Here is a 21,228-nt window from a genome sequence, read left to right on the forward strand (position 1 = left end):
ACCCAGAAACCCCAACCCCGAGTGTCCTCCAAAAAATAAAACCGTCTAACCGCGGGCCTGCCTTTGACTCCTCCATTCCTCCCTCCGGTGGCTCAGGCTGTTTGCTCCTGACCTTTCCAGAACCACGGAGAGCCCCTATCCAATTGCCCTCAAAATGACCAACACAGGAGTCCACCACACCCGCCTGCTTTTCTCTTCCCACAGATCAAAGCCTCTCAGGACCTGGGCACCCACTTGCACCTGAGACTAGACCTCTAGGCACTCCTGGCAAAGACCCAGGAGGCTGAGTCCCAGCAAAGCCTATTTAGGACTCAGGAGTCTGGGTTCCCAGTTATCTTTTCTTGACTAAGAGTCTCTCCTAGGGTTCTAGGCATGGTGTGTGCTGTTGTAAAGTATTGGTCTCTCTTTTCTTTCTTTCTGACCTACCCTCTAGGAAAAGAATGTTCCTTTTCCCTCTTGTAACCCAGCTTCCCTTCTTCGCTAGGACCTGATCACTCTTCCCCTTTCTCCAAAGGCCACCTGTGGCCCATGTGACACTTAGTACAAAGTAGAAGGCACATCTCTCCTCCTGGCCGACCCCACCCATACCAAAACTTTGCAGCAAGGAACATAAGCTGGATTTTACACCCACCCACAGGAGCTCTGGTGACGTAACAATTGCTCAGATGCTGACTGAAAGGCTGGCGGTTCAAACCCACCGGCTACTCCTCAGAAGATGAGCTTGTCTTCTCCAATTTAGTCTCAGAAATACTACATGGGGTTGCCATGATTTGAATAGACTTCATGGAGGTTGGTTGGTATAGGAGCTCTGGCAACACAACAGTTAAGTACTCAGCTGCTGGTGATCTGAACCCAGCCATCGGCTCCATGGCTCTCATGAAGACAGCATAGGAAATCCTATGGGGCAGTTCTGCTCTGTCACATGGTGATGTCTCTATGAATTGAAAAATCAACAAGATGGTAGCTAACAACATCCCCTGGGTTATATGCCTTTGTGCAGTGATCAGCTTGCACAACGGTACACCGCTACCTTATGCCCTGAGCTCACAGGACCCAAGGCATCTTCTCTCAGATTCTCTTCTTTAAACCAACTAAGACCCTCGCTTCCCACTAAGTCTATAGAGCTTTCTCCTCCTGGGACCCACCCACAAGCACTAGCACTGCCCCCCCCCCCCCCCCAACACACCCAGAGCTCCTTCTTTTCCAGGAACTCAGATGTCTTCCATCCCTCCAAGTTTCCCTGCCACTCCCCATCTACTCCACCCCACTCATCCAAACGTATTCAACATGATTTATTCCTCTGGGAGGGAAAAAAGGCGAAATCAATACATATAAATATTACACAGGCTGCTGGCAGTGAGGAGGTCCAGACTGAGGTAGTTTCTGTTGAAGGGATGACGGACTTAGGTCAGGAAGGCACCTGAGGTTATCGGGAACCTGATTAGGAGCAAGTCTTGGTGTGATAGTGGTCTCAGGTTCATCCGGACCCACAGCTTTCTTGCCTAACACAGGGGTCCCAATCTCTTCAGTCTGGACCAGCTAATCAGCAACTGACCAGATGGCTCACCAGAGAAGCAGCGCAATTGATATAAGGATCGGTTTTCCTTTAGACGTTGCTGATTGGTTGCTTCGGAACAGCCACAACTGGCTGCCCAAGGTTGACTGTACCCAGCAGCTGTCATTGGCCGTTTGCCAGGGGACAGGGCTAAACGGCTTTATTGGCTGCTGGCTGGGGCCCGGCTCCATGCACAGGACAAGCAGTTTGCCGGGAGCAAGCTAAAAAGACAGTGATATGTAACCTCGGGAGAGCGCAGTTTAACTGTGCTTGACGGTTTAGAAGACAGAGCTGAGCAGCGGTGATTGGCTGGCAACGCCATCCCACCCTCCTCCAGCCAAAGCACCACATTTGAGGCAAATGTGGGACTGAGTAATGGAACAGAAGCAGAATTAGCGCAGACTAGTGGTTCCTCAGAAGCCTGGCAACTGTGGGCTGCCTTGATTGGCTGCGCCGTTTGTCCCTCTGGCGAACGGAATCGCCTCAGTCTTTGAAAGTTGGGCGTGGCGAACCTGGTGGCGGTGATTGACAGCTCGTAGAAAAGACAGGGCTTAGCGTCTAGCCAGGTGGGTCACCAACAGGTCTGAGCCGGGCAACTGCGATTAGTTGTTACTGCGGGGTTGTATAACCTGGGGGGGTCTCAGTTTGGATAGAAGCCAGCTGCTCTAATTTGGGAAAACCCGGAGGAGGGAAGAGCCCGATGCTGGGAGTCAGGGCTTGTAGGTGGGCCAGGGCCCGGGTTCCGTTGAAGGCCACGTCACAGCCCGACTGGGCCAGGAGCCAACTCTCTACCTCAGTCTGGAGCCATTGGGATGTCTCTGCAGGTGGAGAGGCAGGTGTGACTAGGTCAAACTGGGAGGTGGCGGGCAGCGGGAGGGAAGCAAGGCAGGAAGTCCGAGGGGCCCATGTCTGGGAAACCCGGGAATACATGAGATGTGGAGGGGAGTGTGACAAACCCTGGTAAAGTCCTGGGGGACAGGAGGCTCATTTGCAGGATGGCAACTGGGGAGAAGCCAGGGACTCCCATTCAGGGAAGGGCAGGGGCTCCGGTCAGAACAGGAGATGAGAAGAGGGGGTGTGACATGACTGGAGGCCGATTCAGGGGCCCCATCGGGGTTGGGGTCTGGCCAGGGAGGGACCTGGTTCAAAATAGTATTCCGGGTTCTAGGGGAGGAGGAAGAGGAGGGAGTGTGAAACCGGAACCCAAGATCTCTTTTGAGAGGGGCCAGGACCACGCATGACGTCAGTCCAGGGTTAGGGACTGGCAGTATCACTTCAGAAGCTGGGTTCAGAGGTCCCATCTGCTGATAGCCAAGGTCACCTTGGAAATCTGTCAGGTTCCCCAGTGGAAGCGGATGGAGGGACAAGTGGGAGGGGCTGGGCAGCATTGGGGTGGTTCGTTGGTCACTGAGATGGTGGCATCTGGGACTGTCTAGTGCAGCCTCCATCCTATAGGGACTGCTGCTTTTCACCTGGGCAGGCAAAGCCATGGGGTGGAGCCTCGAGGGAGGGTGGGAGGGCTCCACCGGGATCCTACCTTGAGGCGAGCCGTTGACACCCCCAGGATACCGTGCCAGGAAGCTGTGTGCCAGCAGCGCTTCCTTAGCGTGTTCCTCCTGCGCTCGCAGGGTCAGGGCGCTGAGCAGCTCCGAGTTGTTGGACGTGCTGCGGTAGTAGAGCATGTGCGCCAACTCCAGCGCCTGCATGCTGCGCCTCTGGCCGAACATCTACAGGCGGGACAGTGGCCGCAAGGGCTCAGCTCCAAGCCCAGGTACACACACATACGCACGCACACACCCCGCCCCTCACGTTGAGGGATCTTTCCCGCAGACTCATGTGTAAAGGGGAATGGTGATTCATAGCCAGCCTGGTAGGAAGTAAACAGTTTTTAGAAAGTACTTCTCAGGTTTGCTTGATATAAATGTATTTGTCAGAGTCTGACATTGAAGTAAAAAAAAACAAAAAAACTCTTAAGATATGCTCACCATGGAATGGTCCATCATTTAAAATCAAAGGGGCAACATTTACCTAGGGACAAAGTTGAGGGGGGTGATGGGAAAGTGGGTGAAAGGGAACTAGGAACCACAGGGAGAGCGTGGGCTAACTGTTGTTCCATGGAGGGGATTGCAATCATTGAGATGAAACAACGTGTGTGACTTGTTGAATGTAAAATTGAGATCCTGTCTGTAAACCACTCAATTCACAATAAAAAGTTAAACACACACAACAAAACATTGCAGTGGGGTCTATTTTGGACTCACAGTGATTCTACACGAAAGAGCAGAAGTGTGCCCTAGGGTTTCAAGGCTGTTAAATCTTTACTTGAAGCTGCTGGCCACGCCTTTCTCCCAGTGGAGCAGTTGATGGTTCAAATCTTAGCAGCCTGGAAATTCAACCACTAACTGCTGGACCACCAAGGGCTCTTGATCTTAAGTATCTTGTTCTTGTTAAGTGCTGTCGAGTTGGTTCCGAATCACAGTGAAAGTATAGGGTTTCCAAGGAGCGGCTGGTGAATTTAAACTGCCAACCTTGAGGTTCAAATCGACGTTCCAGTCCAGTGTTTATCCTACAGCACTACACCACTCTTCTTCCCTTTCCCCAAAGGCTATCTCTGACCCCAAAGGCCACCTGTGGTCCATATGACGCATGAATACACAGTAGAAGGCACAACCTGAATTTAGAGACCATCTCACAAATAGATTTTTGGTGCACTGAAGGCTAATGACTGAAGACCAGACGAACTGTGGGATAGCTTGATTCAACAAAGGCATCATGCATAGAAAAAGCAAGAGGTCACCAAAAAGACAGAGAAGGAAAAAGATCAAAATGGACGTCAGAAGAGACTTTGAAACTTACTACTCCTGAACGTAGAATAGTAGCTAAAGCTAAAGGAAAAAATGGTGATGTGAAGGAGCTAGACAGAAAATTCCAAAGGGTGGCTGGAAAAGGCAAAGTAAAGTGTCACAATGAAATGTGCAGAGACCTGGAGCTAGAAAACCAAAAGGGAAGAAAATACTTGGCATTTCTCAAGCTGAAAGAACTGCAAAAAAAAAACCTCAAGCCTCGAATTGCAATACTGAGTCACTGTACACAAAAGAACTGGTTGACATTCAACCATTTCAGGAGATGGCTTATGGTCAGGAACTGATGGTATGGAAAGAAGACGACATCTAAGCTGCACCGAAGGCATTGGCAAAAAAACAAAACAAGACTCCAGGAATTGACAGAATACCAACTGAGATATTTCAATAAATTGATGCAGCATTGGAGATAATCTCTAGTTTATGCCAAAAAAAAAACTGGAAGACAGCTACCTGGCCAACCAACTGGAAGAGATCCATACTTATGCCTATTTCAAAGAAAATTAACGATAAATATCACATGCAAGTAAAATTTTGCTTAAGATAATACAAAAACATTTGCCACAGTACATCAACAGGGAACAACCAGAAATTAAAGCTGGATCAGAAGAGGATGTGGAATAAGGGATATCATTGCTGATATATATTGGATCTTGGCTGACAGCCGAGGATACTAGAGTTTATCTGTGTTTTGTTGACTATGCAAAGGCATTCAACTGTGTGGATCATAACAAGTTATGAACAACACTGTGAGGAATAGGAATTCTAGAACATGTAACGGTGCTTATGTAAAACCTGTACATAGAATAAGAGACAGGTGTTCAAACAGAACAAGGGGATCTTGCCTGGTTTAAAATCAGGAAAGGTGTATATCAGATGTGTACCCTTTCACAATACTTACTCAGCCTGTGTGCTGAGCAAATAATATGAGAAGCTGAATTACATGAAGAACACAGCATCATTGGAGGAGACTCATTCACAACCTGTGATAAACAAAATGCAGACGGTAAACCTTGGTTGCTGGAAGCAAAGACGACTTGAAGCATTTACTGATTGTGGTGCAGTGGATTGCTTAATATGGCCTTTCTGGTTCCCACACAATGACTGAGTGGGACTATGCAAATAAGGTGCTTGTGGTCCCTCAAGAGGATTGGACAAATGACTGCTAATGCATATAAGGTGTGAGGAAATTGTGATGATTAAGGTTATGTGTCAGTTTGGCTGGAGGATTTTCATTGGTTCAACAGCTATGTAATGAAATAGTGTTTTTCACTTGATGCTCTGGGGTAATTATTTTCCATTTTGTGATGTGATGTAAATCCTAGCCTCTAGGAGTCCTGGTATGGTGCAGCGGGTTAATGTGCTGGGCTGCAAGTTCACCTTGAACCTCAGGGTCAGCAGTTCAAGCTCACCAGCTGCTCCACAGAAACCCTATACAGGGTCACTATGAGTCAGAACCGACTCAACAGCACTTAACAACACCTGTAACAGACAAGTCATTACTACATGAGGTAGGATCAGGGTAACATGTATCTTAAGTCACTGCTTTACTATGGAGACACTGTGACTCAAGTCACCACCCTAACCCCAATCACCCCACCCATACTAACCTTATTCAAGTCACACACATGTACTGCCTTGCTCAAGTAAGGGGAGTTTCCTGGAAGGTTCTGGTCTGAATCCAATACGGATATAGGAATGCTCTGGCAAAGTCCCCTCTGTTGCTCTGGATCCTGTATCTGGTTCTTCATCATCTGACCTCTGGTTCTCGAGCCAGCAGCCTGTTGTCTGACCTGCCCATTTGGGTTCCTCAACCCCTAGAACCACGTGAGTCAGGAGAAGGCTCCAGCCTGGTGCCTGACCCATGGGTTTGGGATTTGCCAGCCTCCACAACTATATGAGCCATGTTCTTGATGGATCATGAGTTTTATGAGACATTGCACTGAACTGTGTATTGAGGGGAAGAGGAGTAGGTGATATCAGGGATGATGAAGAGGTACAGCAGATTGGAAAAGTTAGACTTTAGAGACATCTTTAACCTCAGCCTTATAGGAACCAGTTTTTTTGCTGATCCTTATAAATTAAATTGGAGTACTGGTGTGTTGTTATAGGATGAACACTGGACTGCTAACTGCAAGGTCAGAAATTCAAACCTACCAGTTGCTCCTCAGAAACCCTATACAGAGTCACTATGAGTCACAACCGACTCAAAAGCATTTAACAACAATAACAAATGACTCATTCACTGATGAATATTAAAGCCTTCAGTATGGCTTACACCTTAATAGAAACAGAACAAAAATCTTCACAGCTGGCCCAATAAGCAATATCATGATAAACAGAAGATACTGAAGTCTCAAGGATTTCATTTTACTTGGATCCACAATCAATGCCCATGGAAGTAGCAATCAAGAACTCAAATGCCATAGTGCATTAGGTAAATGTGTTGCAAAAGACCTCTTTAAAGTGTTAACAAGCAAAGCTGTCACCTTGTGGACTAAGACGTGCCTAAGCCAAGTCGTGCCACTTCTAACCACCTCATATTCATGGGAAAGCTGGATAATGAATAAGGAAGACTGAAGAACAATCAATACATTTGAATTACAGTGTTGGTAAAGAATATCAAATATACAAAGGGTTGTCAAAAGAACAAACCAATCTGTCTTGGAAGAAGTACGGCCAGAATGTTACTTAGAAGGGAGGATGGTGAGACTTTGTCTCTTGTACTTTGGACGTATTTTCAGGAGGGACTAGTCCTTGGAGAAGGATATCAAGCTTGGTAAAGCAGAGGGTAAACAAAAAAGTGAAAGAGCCTCAAGGAGATGGACTAACACGGTAGCTGCAAAAAAAGGGATCGAACAAAGCAGGAACTGTGAGAACTGTGCAGGACTGGAGGCTTCATTCTGTGGCTCATGGTTGGTTGGTTGGGTGGCAGGGAGAGTTGGTTCCGACTCATAGTGATCCCGTACAGGCTTCCGAGGCTGTAAATCTTTACGGGAGCAGAAAGCCTCATCTTTCTCCCGCAGAGTGGCTGGTAGTTTCGAACTGCTGACCTTGCAGCTCGCAGCCCGATTCGTAACCACTACGCTACCAGAGCTCCTTTCTGTTGCTCATAGGGTTGAAATAACAGCTATCACTCTTACAAGGAGGCCTAAGGTGAAATCCCTGGAGCGTCAACCCCACAAACCTACACCCATGGCCTTGAGCTGATTCCGCCTCATACTGACCCTGCAGGACAGAGCAGAACTGCCCCATAGGTTTTCCAAGGTTGGAATCTTTTTTGGAAAGATTGATGGTATTGTGGTCAAAGCCCTCGCTGCTAACCCAAAGGTCAACAGTTCCATCCCATCACTAGCTCCTTGGAAACAAGGTGTGGCAGTCTGTTTCCATAAATATGGCCGCTTTGGAGACCCTATGCTGCTGATCTAGTCTGTCCTACAGGGTCGCTCGGAGTTGGAAGCCACCTGACAGCAGCAGACAGAGACACCTTTCTCGCGTGGAGAGCTGGTTCGAAATGCCCACCTTTCAGTTACCAGTTGAGCACTTAACCACTATGGTACCAGGGCTCCTGTGAAGTCACCCAGTCCCTGAAAATGGCGGAAAGGGCCTGAAGGGGAAACTGACACAGGCTGGGGGCAGAGAAGGAACAGTACTTCTTTTTACAAGCCCTGCACAGTCTCTTATACCCCTGCGCTGGAATTGACCGCCATTTCTTCAGTTGACAAGATACAGGAATTGGATGAGCAGGCAGTTCATGCCACACTCCATGGCACACAGAGGAAATCAGACCTCTCCCTGGGAGATGGACTGCCACCGGGTTGTTGGTATTGTTCAATGCCTTCGTATCCAACTCACAGCGACCCTACAGAACAAAACACTGCCCGGGTCTGCACCATCCCAGCAAGCACTGCTGTTGGAACCTATTGTTGTAACCATTGTGTCGAGCCATCCATGGAGCATCTTTCTCTTTCTCCGCTGACGCTGACCCTCAACCTTACCCAGCAGGATGTCCTGCTCCAGGGGTTAAGCAGACCTGCTGGAGGCTAGGTCTGGCAGGAAGCAGGAGGAGGGGTGGAACAGTGCCATGGAGACGCAGGGATCAGACTATTTGGGGAGCAAGGAGACAGTGGCTCTTAGGGGTCTAAGCACTGAAAAGGGGGCAACAGGGCAGTCCAAAGAGCCGGGAACCTGGTGCAAATGCTGCCTTCAGCCTGCTGGCACTGGGTATAAGGCTCAGTGGCAGGGAGGGTCACGGTGGAGGCAAATCCACATGCGTGTGCAGGGGACAAGGGATCAAGTGGGAAGGAGCCAGAGGAGTGTACAGTACACAGCTGGGGCTCAGTCCCCAGGTGGAAAAATCAGTTAACCACCACTTGAAATTAACCTCAGAGCCCACCAGGTTCCACAGCCCCTAGGGCCACCCTGGGTTGGGACCCGTTATCTACCGCCTCCTTGCCTTTCCTGTAGAGCCCACCCACGTGTCCTCTTGGGCTGCCCTCGTCTCCAGTGCTTACAACCCTTCCCAGCTCCCAGAGGCCTAAAGAGCCTCACCTGGCATTCAAGGCCTTTGCCACCCTTGGAGGTGTCACCTCTCTCCCTGCACCCCAGACTCCAGCTCCCTAGATATGCCTTACTTTCCACATCCTTTTCACCAGATTCAACATGCCCTGGTGGTGCAATGGTTAAGCGTTCGGCTGCTGACCAAAAGTGAGCAGTTCAGTGGTTGGTGCTGACCAACCACTTCGTGGGAGAAAGCTGTGACCGTCTGCGTCCTTGAAGCTAACAGCCTTGGAAAACGTATGGGGTAGTTCTTCTCTGTTCTATTAGTCATTATGAGTTGGAATTGACTTGAGGTCACACAAGAACCACGGTCCTGCTAATGTGCCAGGCTTCCACTGGGGGCCTGGCTGTTCTGTGTGAGATTCGTTACCAGCCTGAGGAAGAACGAGCTGGATGGCTGCAAACAGCTTCTTGTTGTTGTTGTTGTTATGTGCCGTGGAGTCGGAACCGACTCATAAACCAGCAAGTGAATGATCGGGTACAACACACGCCTCACACACTCCTGGGGCTCATGCCAACCCCTGGGAGAGGCAGGAAAAGGCAACCCCTCAACCTGAGACAGGGCACCTGCCTTGGCAAGCAGAGCACAAGTTGGGCCTCCCTGTACCAGGAGGCCTTGTGTGGTGAACAACATGCGCAGCGGTACCTCCGAGGCAGCCCTGTACCACATGTGGCTCAATCAGGAAGAGACTCAGGAGAGATCCCATTTCCTGAACCTCTGTCCCAGAATTTCCAATTCAGTCCATTTTTGGGGGAGGGTTGGGGGGGAGGGGGGAGGGAGGCAGGGAGGTCAGAAAGCTGCATTTACAGACCAGCTCCTCTGGCAACATTAACACCTTCCCAGGATGGGGAAGCCCCAGGAACAAACAGTCCAATTAGGAACAACACAGCAGTAATAACTTCCTATATGGCACGTCTCCGTACTATACACCTATCTACTGATTTTATCCTGACCACAACCCTAAGAGTTAGGGTCTATAGTCATCCTCCTTTCCAGTTACGAGAGCTGAAGCACAGAGAAGTCAAGCAACTCACTCAAGGTCACACGGCTAGAATATGGGCGCGTCAACACAAACCCGGTGGTCTGGCTCCAAAACCCACATCCCTGGCCCTGCCCTTACGCTGCCTCTCGTGGTGAGTGAACGCTCAGTGGTGGCTGTGAACCACGTGTGCTCCCTGCTTTTTACAGATGCACCCACTAAATCCTCACAACCACCATCCTGTGAGGTGGGCCTCACTTTCCAGAGTGGGTCTCCATGTTCCAGATGGTGAAACTGAGGCCCAGAGGGGTTAAGAAACCTACTCATGGTTGTATTGAGTAAATACAAGGTTAGGAAGGAAGGGAAGGACAGAGGGAGGGAAGGATAAAGGGGAAGGAGAGAGGGAGAGAGAGAATGAGCGAGGGGGGGAGGGGACAGGAGAGAGAGAGGCAGGAGGAAGACAGGAACCGGTGAGGAAGGAAGACAAGCTAGAAGGGAGAGAGGAAGGAAGGAGGACAGGAAACACAGCATGCCACGGGAATAACAGATGGAAGAAACAGAAATACTGGGTGGCCTGAATGTGGGACCCCAAGAGTGTGGATGGCAGGGTGGCCCACTCACCTTGGAGGCCCGCAGGCCCATGAAGATAGCGAAGAGCAGCAGCAGCAGTGAGGTGCCCACCTTGAGGTCGGAGAGCACCACCATGCCCACGTTGACGAAGAACACCAGGCCCGAGACCACCAGCGTGAGGTTGAGCAGGGCGCGCTGCAGGGTGGACGTGCGCACCTTCAGTTCGGGCAGCAGCTGCTCCAGGCCTTCCAGTGGCGTGTCCTTGAAGCACTTCAGCACCAGGTGCCCTCGCTTTGTCCGGGCCGCCAGCACCACCCGCTTAAAGTACCTCCTGCCAGGCCAGAGACAAGAGAGTCCCACAGGGTCCAGATGCCCTGGGGAGGCCCGTCCAGCCCCAGCTGGTCCTCTCTGGCTCTTCAGCTACTCAACCATCTTAGAAGGCAACTTAAGTCATTGTTAGGGGAGCATGGTGGCTCCACACAATAAGCACTGGACTGCGAACCACAAGGTCGGCAGTTTAAGCCCATCTGCTGCTCCACAGGAGAAAGATGAGGCTGTCTGCTCCCATGAAAATCTAAAGACTTGGAAACCCAATACAGTGTCACTACATGTCAGAAGCAACTCCACGTCACTTAACAACAACAATCATTGTTAAGTAGCTGGTGGCACAGTAGGTTCAGAATCACACTGCTAACAGCAAGGTCAGCGGTTCATAGGAGAAAGCTGAGGCTATCTGCTCCTATAAAGATTACAGTCTCGGAAACTCTCTGGAGCAATTCTATCTGTCGTGCCGGGTTGCTAGGGGTCAGAACGAACTAGAGGGCAGTGAATTTGGTTTTGGGTTTAATCACTGGTGGTGGTGGCTTGCCTTTGAGGCAATTCCAACTCATGATGAGCCGTGTGTGCGAGAGTGAAACTGTGAACCACGGGCTTTCAGTCACCTAGTTTCCAGAAGTCGATCCACAGGCCTTTGTTCCAGGTGCCTCAGGTAGACCCACATCCTAGTCTTTCCTTTAGCAGCCAAGTTTGGTAACTTTTTTACTGCCCAAGGGCTGCTGTTGTTGGGCACCCCTAAGTTGATCCCAACTCATGGCCACCCCATGCGTGACAGAGCACAATGGCCCCGCAGCATTTTCCAGGCGGCCATCCTTACAGAAGCACATCGCCAGGTCTTTCTGGCATTTGAACTGCCAACGTTTTGGTTAGCAGCCAAACACTTAACCACTGTGCCATTGGGCCTCATTTATTCAATTATGGTGGGGGACAAAAATCAGAAGCAAGCTAAGTGTCCCACCACAGAGGATGGGCACCCAGGTTGGTCCTGATTTTGCATGCTTGATAGATGAGAATGCGACCAAATTCTTTAATTTTCAAATTCAAGTGACACATATATTTGCAGCGCACCTACGAGGTGTCAGGGACTCTCTTATGCTCTGGAGAGATAACAGGACAATAGGCCTGTTACTGCTTTTATAGGACTGACAGTCCAGCTTGGGACAGACACAGCTGTGCACAGAGTCTGCAACTATAAATATTTCTTAGGATCAGAGTCTTAAAAGTGGAAGTATTGGTTCAAGGATGTGAAACTAATTTTTTAATTTTTTAAAATTCCTGACTATATGGACTCCTGGTGTGGCGCTGTAGGATCAGCGCTGGAACACAAACCACAAGGTTGGGAGTTCAAACCCACCAGCTGCTCCTCAAAAACCCTATGTAGGGTCACTATGAGTTGGAACTGACTCAACAGCACTTAATAATCACAAAAAATATGTGCTAAGGAGTCCTGGTATGATACCATAGGATAAGCATTGGACTGCTAACTGCAAGGCCAGCGATTCAAATCTACCAGGCACTCCTCGGAAACCCTATATAGGGTAACCCTGTACACGGACTTGACAGCACTTCACAACAACAACAACAAATTTGATTGAAAAAAAAGAAAGAAACCCCGGAAACACTGTGGGTTTAAAGATGCAGCTGTCTGCTCCCATGAAGGTTTTGTCTCTGAAACCCTGAAGGGAGTCACTATGGGTCATAGCCGACTTGATGGCAGTGGATCTGGTATGCTTTTTATATTTGCTAAAGGAATCCCTAAGGTGCCCTGATGATGCAATGGTTAAGCGCTTGGCAGCTGAACCTAAAGATGGTCAGTTCAAACTCACTGGCTCCTCTGTGGGAGAAAGATGTGGCAGTGTGTTTCTGCAAAGCAAACAGCCATAGTGCTTCAGGGTTGCTGTGAGTCAGAATTGGCAGTAGCAGGTTTTGATTGCATAAACAGTTCAACATTTGACATTAACTGAAAGGTTAGCGGTTTCAACTGATCCTGGGGTGCCTCGGAAGAAAGACCTGGCGATCTGCTTCCGGAAGGTCACGGCCTCGGACAGCCTTTGGAGCACAGTTTAACTCTGCCCACAAGGCGCTGAGTTGACTCACTAGTAACTGACAACAACCTATTTGATGAACACATTTCCAGAGGGGCTGAGCAGCATACAGGTCCACTTCTGACTCACAGTGACCCTGCGTACTGGACAGAGTAGAACTGCTCCCCAGGGTCTCAGAGACTCCACATCTCTATGGGAGCTGTTGTTGCGAAGCGCTGTCAAGTCGGTTCCAACTTATAACGACCCTGTAGAGGGTTTCCGAGGAGCAGCTGGTGGGTTTGAACTGCTGACCTTGTGGATCGCAGCCTAGTGCTGATCTTTACAGCGCCATACCAGAAGTCCCTCGTTTTTCTCCTGAGGAGCAGTTGGTGGGTTTGAACTGCTGACCTTATTGCATTGAACATTGCAGGTCAATGTTTACCCGACAGTACCAGCTAACTATAAAAGGATCTGACCTGCCTTAGTTCTAAACTCGGCTCTAGTTTCCCACCATGATTCAGTGCAGAAACCCTGATGATACAACAGAGAACACTCAGCTGCTAAATGAAAGCTTGGCAGTTGGAATCCGCATAAGGACTCCATAGTAGGAAAGACCTGGCGATCGGTTCCTATAAAGATAACAGCCAAGAACACCCTATGGAGCAGTTCTACTCTGTCATCTGGGGTCACTACGAGTTGGAATCAGCTTTGACGACACCCAGCAACAACCCTAGCCTGTACTTGACTATCTTCAGTTAAAAACTGTCTATTGGAGGCCGGGCTGCACCATTTCTTCAGAATGTACACAGTCTTCCCTTTCTGAGCCTCAGTTTTCCTCATCTGGAAAATGGGAGAATGGCCTTTACTCTGTCTCTTCCCTGAGGAACAGTAGTTCTATCTCTCAGAGAAGCAGCATTTTTACGATACACCCTTGCCCTTTCTCAACTTCCCACCAGGATCCCAGACACCCACATCCAGACACTGACCTCCATGCCCCCTCTCGACTCTAACCTTGCTCCCTCTCATGTAGCTGGAGAACAAGGGGCTCCTCACCTCTCTGTAGGGGGCGACTTGGTGAAGAAGCCACGCTTGGAGCCCACGCTGGACAACCGGGGCATCTGCCCGACTCGCTGGCCCAGGGCCCAGAACTGCATGTAGACGTACTGGTCCAAATTAATTGTTACCTACCAAGAGGGATGAAGGGGACAGGCAGCTGAACATGGGTTGGGATGTGAGGACAGGATGCTGGAATAAGCTGACCCTCCCTCCAACAACTCCCTCCTTTTCCCTGGCTTCTCAGCATCCAATGTTCAGGCAAGTCCGCCATATACGGTTGCTCTGGTTGTATACTGTACAAGGGTACACTCGTCTAAGACAGCAGCAAGTCAGTCTGATTAGTGGATTTCTAAGATGCCCCTGAGTTTATTTTGTAACTTCTTTTTAAAATTTTATTGTGGCAAAAAATATATACCAGAACACCTGCCATTCCCATCATTGTTCCAGGGCCAATTCAGCGACATGAACTATGCTCACTGTGTTGTGACCATTGCTTCTGTTCATTTCCAAAATGAGTATCACCCCCAAGAGAAACTCTGCACCCACTAAGCAATAACGCCTCAGTCTCATGACTCTCCAACCCCAGCCCCTGGTACCCTCTGGTCTACTTGTTGTCTCTATGAATTTGCCTGTTCAAGAGATTTCATGTAAGTTGTTGTTACTGTTAGGTGCCATTGAGTCGGTACCAACTCACAGCGACCTTATGCACAACAGAACGAAAGAAATACTGCCCGGGATCACGTAATACTTGCCCTTTTGTGCCATGCTTATTACTTTACTCTGCATAAAGATGCCACTGATTAAGATACCCTATTATGAAAGGAGTCCTGGTCGCACAGTGGTTAAGCACACACCTAACTGAAAGGTCTGAGGTTGTAACTCACTAGCTGCTCTGAGGCAATCTGCTTCTGTAAAGACTTAGAGCCTCAGAAACTCTATGGGGGCAGTTCTGCTCTGTCCTAGAAGGTCACTATAAATGCAGCGTTTGGGGTTGTTTTTGTTTTTGGGGGGGACTGGAGGGGTAGGTAGGAATAAGGAGTGAGGGTTAGGGTTGGCACTATGGCTTGGTCTAGGCTGGGGCTCGGACTTCATTTAGTATTAGGGTTATGACTAAGTGCCATCGAGTCGGCTCTGACTCATAGCAACCCTGTAGAGGGTTTCCAAGAAGTGGCTGGTGAGCTTGAACTGCTGACCTTGTGGTTCCAAACCGACCTTGTGGTCCAGAGCATTAACCCGCAGTGCCACACCAGGACTCCGGGTTACGTATAATTAGGACTAGGGTTAGGGTTAGTGGTAAGGGTTAGGCTCGGGCTAGGAGTAAAGCTTGGTCTAATTTTGAGGGCTACAATCAAGTATCTTTACTTTTTCTTGAACTCTTGATTTCCTCTTCATTTGGAAGTTCTGTAATTACATTATTCCCTCGTTTTACTTTATGGGTTTGTTTGCTGTTGTTGCTGTATCTCTGGTTCTCTATTTTCAGGTTTGTAAGTCTGTTTTTCATTGACTATTTCCATATCTGGGTTCAGTCTAGGTGATATTGTCATGTATGTTAATCACAGGTTGTTGGTTCTCTAGCCAAAGAACGCCCATTAATATCTTTTTTTTGTAAGGTTGGTTTAGTTTTTACAAATCTTCTAATTTCTGCCTATCTGAAAATGACTAATTTTGCCATCATATTGGACTGACAATTTTGCTGGCTATAGGGTTCTTGGTTGGCAGTTTTCTTTCCTCTCAGGGTTTTATACACGTCATTCCATTGTCTTCTTGTGACTGTGGCTACTGCTATAGATTGTTGTTGCTGTTAAGTGACATCTAATCGACCTGTACAGGGTTTCCAAGGAGTGGCTAGTGTGTCTGTGTGTTTGAACTGCTGACCTAGTGGTTAGCAGTCCAGTGCTTATCCTACAGTGCCACAACAAGATTATGTCATCTCCCCCCAAAAAAGGTGTGTTGTAAGTCCTAGCATCTGTGCATATGGGAGTCCCAGTGTGGCACAGTAGGATAAGCATTGGACCACAAGATCGGTTTGAACTGCAGTGTCAGTGGTTCAAATTCACCAGCCGCTCCTTAGAAACCCTCTACTGGGTCGCTATGACCCCAAACCAACTTGACAGCACTTAACAACAACAAAACGGTGCAGTGGTTTAAATGCTCAGCTGCCAACTGAAAGGTCAACAGTTTGAACCCAGCAGCAACTCCTCAAGAGAAAGACCTGGCAACAGCTTGTGTAGCGATTACAGCCTTCAAAACCCTCTGGGGCAGCTTCACTCCCCTACAGGGTCATTTTGAGTCAGAATCTACCAGATGGTAATGAGTTTGGGGTTTCTTGGGTTGTTTTTTAAAGTTTTTATTGTGAATTGAGTGGTAGTTTACATGAGGGAACATCCGTTCGTTTCATTGCAATTGCAATAATTACAATCACCTGCATGCTTCATCGTTCGACCATATTTGTTTCTATTCCCTCTGATTGTTTGTTTTTTGGATGTGAACCAAAAAACTCAGTAATATACAATCATTCAAACAGCCAAAGAGCACACCCTACCCCCCAGCCGCCAGCACACATCCCCTCTCCCTCCATGAGTCTAGAGTCCTCAGCTGCTCCGTCTCTCCACGTCATCATCTGTCTCCATCTCTGGAGTAGCTACTTCTCTGGGTAGGGTCCCACACTCCGTTCCCTCTCTTCTCCCTTGATGGTCCCAGGGTCCTCCTCTCTGAGACTGTACAATCAACCACTCACCCCTTTTTGCTACTAACCTTCTACCTTTACAGTTGCGACAATGACAATCGCAATTAGCCATGATAACAATTACTCACTATTGAGTCATGAGAGTCTTGTCCCCATCTCCTTTCAGGAGACCTGTCTAGACAGGATGAAAACCACTCAGTGGGGAATCTACCTTCCCTCGCACATTCTGAATCTAAACTCCCTCTTGAAAACTTGTAAGCCAGTCACTTCATGCCTTCACAGGCCACCCCCCATTCTAGGGAGCTAATGTCTAAGTTGCCAGTCCCTATCAATCTTTAGTTGTTTTTTTAATGCCTGTGGTTATGGTCCCATTTGGGAATGGGTTGCCTTTACTATGTTAATGAGACAGGATTTTGGTAGTGTGTATTTCGAGTCAATCTCTTTTGAGATCCGAAAGACATCAAAACCAGCAAGCTCACAGGCTGAGAGGGGGGAAGACTGAAGCCAAGCCACATGGAGATCTTCAAAGAACCAGGAAACAATATGAAGAGACAAGGACCTTCCCTCAGAGCCAACAGAGAGAGAAAGTTGTCCCCTAGAGCCAACACCCTGAAATCAAACTTCTGGTCCCCTCAACTGTGAGAAAACACATCTCTGTGTGTTAAAACCCATCCACAAAGCATGCTGGGCGACTGGGCCCTGATACCTGGACCTCGTCCTGAGGATGGTGTACCACCAGAGCATAGGCCAGGGCATCCTCGGATAGCACGGAGAAGTTGGCTTGCATGAGCAAGGGTGTGAGAGCCCCAAGTACTTCCTGCTCGTTGGACAGACGCTGGGGATCTGTTAGCGAAGGCTGGTCGAGGGTCTCTCTGTCAGGGTTGATGGGGTCATACAAGGCCTGAGAAGAGAATGAGAGAGAACAAAAATGCACAGTTATAGCAGGAGGGATTATGGGGAGACTTGATGGGGTCCCCTGGGTCCCCATCCCTTCTCTCTTGTCAAGCTCATTCAAGGCACCTGGCCATCGCCAAGCCCTTAAACACACCCTCTGTGTAGAGAACCCCCCCATCTCACCTCCTCTCCTCTCCTTCAAATTCCAGACCTAAGGTCTAACTTGGAAGCAGGCTGCCACCCTTCCACCAACACCAAGCTTCTTGTAGCTTCCTGCTGCATTTAGAGTAAAATCCAGAATCTTTGCACAACCTTCGATGTCCCCCATGAACCCATGAACGGATCTCTGCCTTGTTCACTTCATCTTATACACTTCATGCAATCTCCTCCCTCTCCATGACAAAAGGAAAAACCTGATGAATGAATGAAGATGTTTGAGTCTCCAGTAGCCTAGTGTACTTCACTCAGGAAAACTGAAGCTCAGGGCAACATGATATCTCCCACATTAACACAGTTGAGCGGGAACTGGCTGGGCTCAGAAAGACTACATTTCCCAGCTGCTCTGGGGCTGGGCGTGGCCAGGAGACTGGTGAAAGGAAGTGATGACGGCACCTTCATAGTCTCCTGTACTCTATACTTTGGTCGGCCAGTTTAGCATGCTATTTTGCCGACCACATAGTTTTGATCACATGGATAAAGAAAATGTCCTAAAGGGCAGAGGAACTACAGGAAGAACCAGAAAAATCTCACCGAGAACAGAACCGGCTAACCACTGGGCCCCTCTTTACAATAGGGCTGTTAAGTGGCAGAGAAATTAGCTCGCACCTCCTTTAAACCCCAGTGTTGAGGGGTCTCTTTATTACAGCAGTTCTAGGACTTTGCATTAACTGATACAAATGCCTTAGTTGACACTTCCTTGGGGACAGCACCGTCCTCTCAAACCCACACAGAACATAATCCCCACTCCTTAAAAAATGGACAGTTAGGTATTTTCCCTCCCACACGTCTCTCTCCCCTAACCAGCCATCAGTGACTCTTCTTCTGAGCTTCACTTTCTTCTTTTTTTAAACTGGGATGTTGTTGTTAAGTGCTTTTGCATCGGTTCTGACTCATAGTGACCCTGATAGGGTTTCCGAGGAGTGGCTGCAGACTTTGAACCACCGACCTTGAGAGTCAAAAGACCTCGCCGTCCAGTGCTTATCCTACAGCGCTACACCAGGACTCCTTAAATTGTGATAAATACTGGTATATAGGTAACTTTTACCTATATTTCAAATCTTCCCATGTGCTCTTACTTCAGTGCCATTAAATACGTTCATCATGTTCTTCAACTATCACCATTACTAGTTCCTGAATTTTTTAGACATACACTAACTATAAGCCATCCCTAAGGTACAGGTTAAATAATGCACATCTCCAACTACTGGACATAGAACCCCGGTGGCACAGTGGTTAAGCATTCGACTGCTAACCAAAAGGTTGGTGGTTCAAACCCACCTGGGCACTGGAGAGAGAAAGACCTTGAAACCTGGTGCTCTATCTGTTCCTGCGAAGCCACAGTCTTAGAAGCCTTCAGGTGCTTCTGCTCTCCCCTGTAAGGGCTGCTATGAGTCAGACTGGACTTGATGGCCCCCAACCGGGCGGTTTCAGATTTTGTACACTTCAAGCTCAGTGTGCCCTAGTGTTGTGTGAGCTCCAGACTGTTCATTATTAATTGACATGTCCCGTTGGATGGCTGATGGCGTCTTCCATGGGCGATGGATGGACCAAAAAGAACTTTCCATTTCTCCCTGACCACCGTCCCTCCTCAACCTCCTCCTCCAAATAAATGGGCCCACCACCTGTTCAGATGCTCTGATGAGAAGCCTCGGAGGCACCCTTAATTCATTTGTTCTCCCCACCACCATATTCAGTCCTCTGGCACGTCCACATCTGTCTCTGGACATGACGCGCTCCTGACACCATCTTCCCTCCATCTCTATTGCTACCTGCTAGTCCAGATGTGAGGGACTGAATTGTGTTGCTAACAACAAATAAGTGTTGCTAACACTATCGCCCTATACCTGTGGCTGAAGAGCCCTGGTGGCACAGCGGTGAAGCACTTGGCTGCTAGCGGAAAGGTCAACGGTTCACACCCACCAGTCACTCCGTGCGAGAAAGCTGTGGCAGTCTGCATCCATAAAGATGGCAGCCTCGGAAACCTCATCCGGCAATTCTACTCTCTGCTCCAGGGTTCATTAGGAGTTGGAATCAACTCCTAACCAAAGGGTTGGGGAGGGTTGACACTTCCTTGGGGACAGCACCGTCCTCTCAATATAGCTGTGATTGCAATCCCATTTGAGAAGGGGTTTTCACTGTTGTGTTAATGAGGCAGTCTTAGCGGAGGGTGGTTCTCCAGTCAATCTCCTATAAGCTATAAAAGGAGCAGGTGAAGCAAATACTGGTGGGGGGAAGCAGTGGGGGGGATAGGTGGCAAGTCACTGGAGGATCACCAAAGAGCCAAGGATTCCTAGCTGGGGAGACCAGATGAGGAGGACCTTCCACCAGAGCTCACACAGAGAGAAAGTGGACGCCCTGAATTTGGACTTCCAGTCTCCTAAACTGTGAGAAAATAAATTTCTTGTTTGTGAACGTCACCCACTTGTGGTGTTTCTGTGATTGCAGCGCTCGGGACTGGAGGCAGCAAGCCATCGTCATCAGTCACCAGAAACTTGTATGGGCCTCTCCCCACTACTTCCAAATCATGGCCAGCAGGGTGCTGTTAGGTAGATGGGAGATCAAAGACATCCCTAACCTCCCTCCCACCCTCTCCAGTAGCTCCCTCATTGCATCTGGATTGAAATCCATGTTTGAGGTCCCCCAGGAACTAGCCTCTGCCCGTCCATTCCAAACCAAACGGAACAGTGTATTACACAGTAGGGCTGCTCCATGGGGGTGTCTTGGCTGTAACTGTTGAATGAATGAAGAAAGCTTGAGCTCCCAGTGGTTTCCAAGGTTTAAAAAAAAAAAAAAATCTTTGTAGAAGCAGAACCTCATCTTTCTCCCACGGAGACGCTAGGGGGCTCAAACAGCAAACCCTGTGGTTCGCAGCCCAGTACTTATCATATGGAGCCACCGCATGGTGGCACACAACAGGGTAGTTGGCGCTCTTTGGACAGAGTTCGGGTGCATCATAAGAAAGGGAGAAGACAACTGCTCTGAAAGGGATCACTTTAGGAGGTCCCAAATGGAGTGGATGAAAATGTGAAACAAAACTTAAAATAAAAATAGACCAGGCTTACTCGTCAGATAGACAGGAGAAACCCAAATCTATGGCCCTCAGTCCGGCACTGACTTCGCCCTTATGGCTCAATTCTTAGTCAAACAGTAGATAAGTCTATAGGGGGGCAGCAATACTAGTGAGGTACACACACCAGATTCAGTTCACAATAAAAACTTTGAAAGACAAAAGGTAGAAGACTCATTTAGCTGATCAGATCCTTAAGCTTGCTTAGCTTCAGAACATCTGCAAACCAGAACAAGGCTCCTGTTTTAAAGGCAGTCCCGCTGCTCTGGCACCAAAACAGGCATAACAGAACTTTCAGGGCTGAGCAGGGCCGCCCCGAACGGTTGGGCAGGTTGTACACTGCACAAGTGTGCTGCATCCACATTGTAGACCCTTTGTGGTTGGTAAGTGCCGTCGAGTCGGTTCCAACTTACAGCAACC

The 21,228-nt window shown here is 48.7% G+C and overlaps 1 protein-coding gene across 1 annotated transcript in view; it reads right to left on the bottom strand.

Moving 5' to 3' along the window:
• Positions 1-2,164: 2,164 nt before the first annotated feature.
• The window catches only part of TMEM143 (transmembrane protein 143), a 28,914-nt gene continuing 9,850 nt past the window's right edge, over positions 2,165-21,228 (bottom strand). The window contains exons 3-7 of the mRNA XM_006868391.1: positions 17,335-17,529; positions 13,940-14,070; positions 10,578-10,857; positions 3,093-3,282; positions 2,165-2,373 (exon numbers count right to left, since the gene is read on the bottom strand). Coding sequence (XP_006868453.1) covers positions 2,165-2,373; positions 3,093-3,282; positions 10,578-10,857; positions 13,940-14,070; positions 17,335-17,529 — 1,005 coding nt within the window. The remainder of the gene's footprint in view (positions 2,374-3,092; positions 3,283-10,577; positions 10,858-13,939; positions 14,071-17,334; positions 17,530-21,228) is intronic.

The sequence above is a fragment of the Chrysochloris asiatica genome, unplaced genomic scaffold (genome assembly GCF_000296735.1).
Source record: "Chrysochloris asiatica unplaced genomic scaffold, ChrAsi1.0 scaffold00116, whole genome shotgun sequence".
Taxonomy (NCBI): domain Eukaryota; kingdom Metazoa; phylum Chordata; class Mammalia; order Afrosoricida; family Chrysochloridae; genus Chrysochloris; species Chrysochloris asiatica.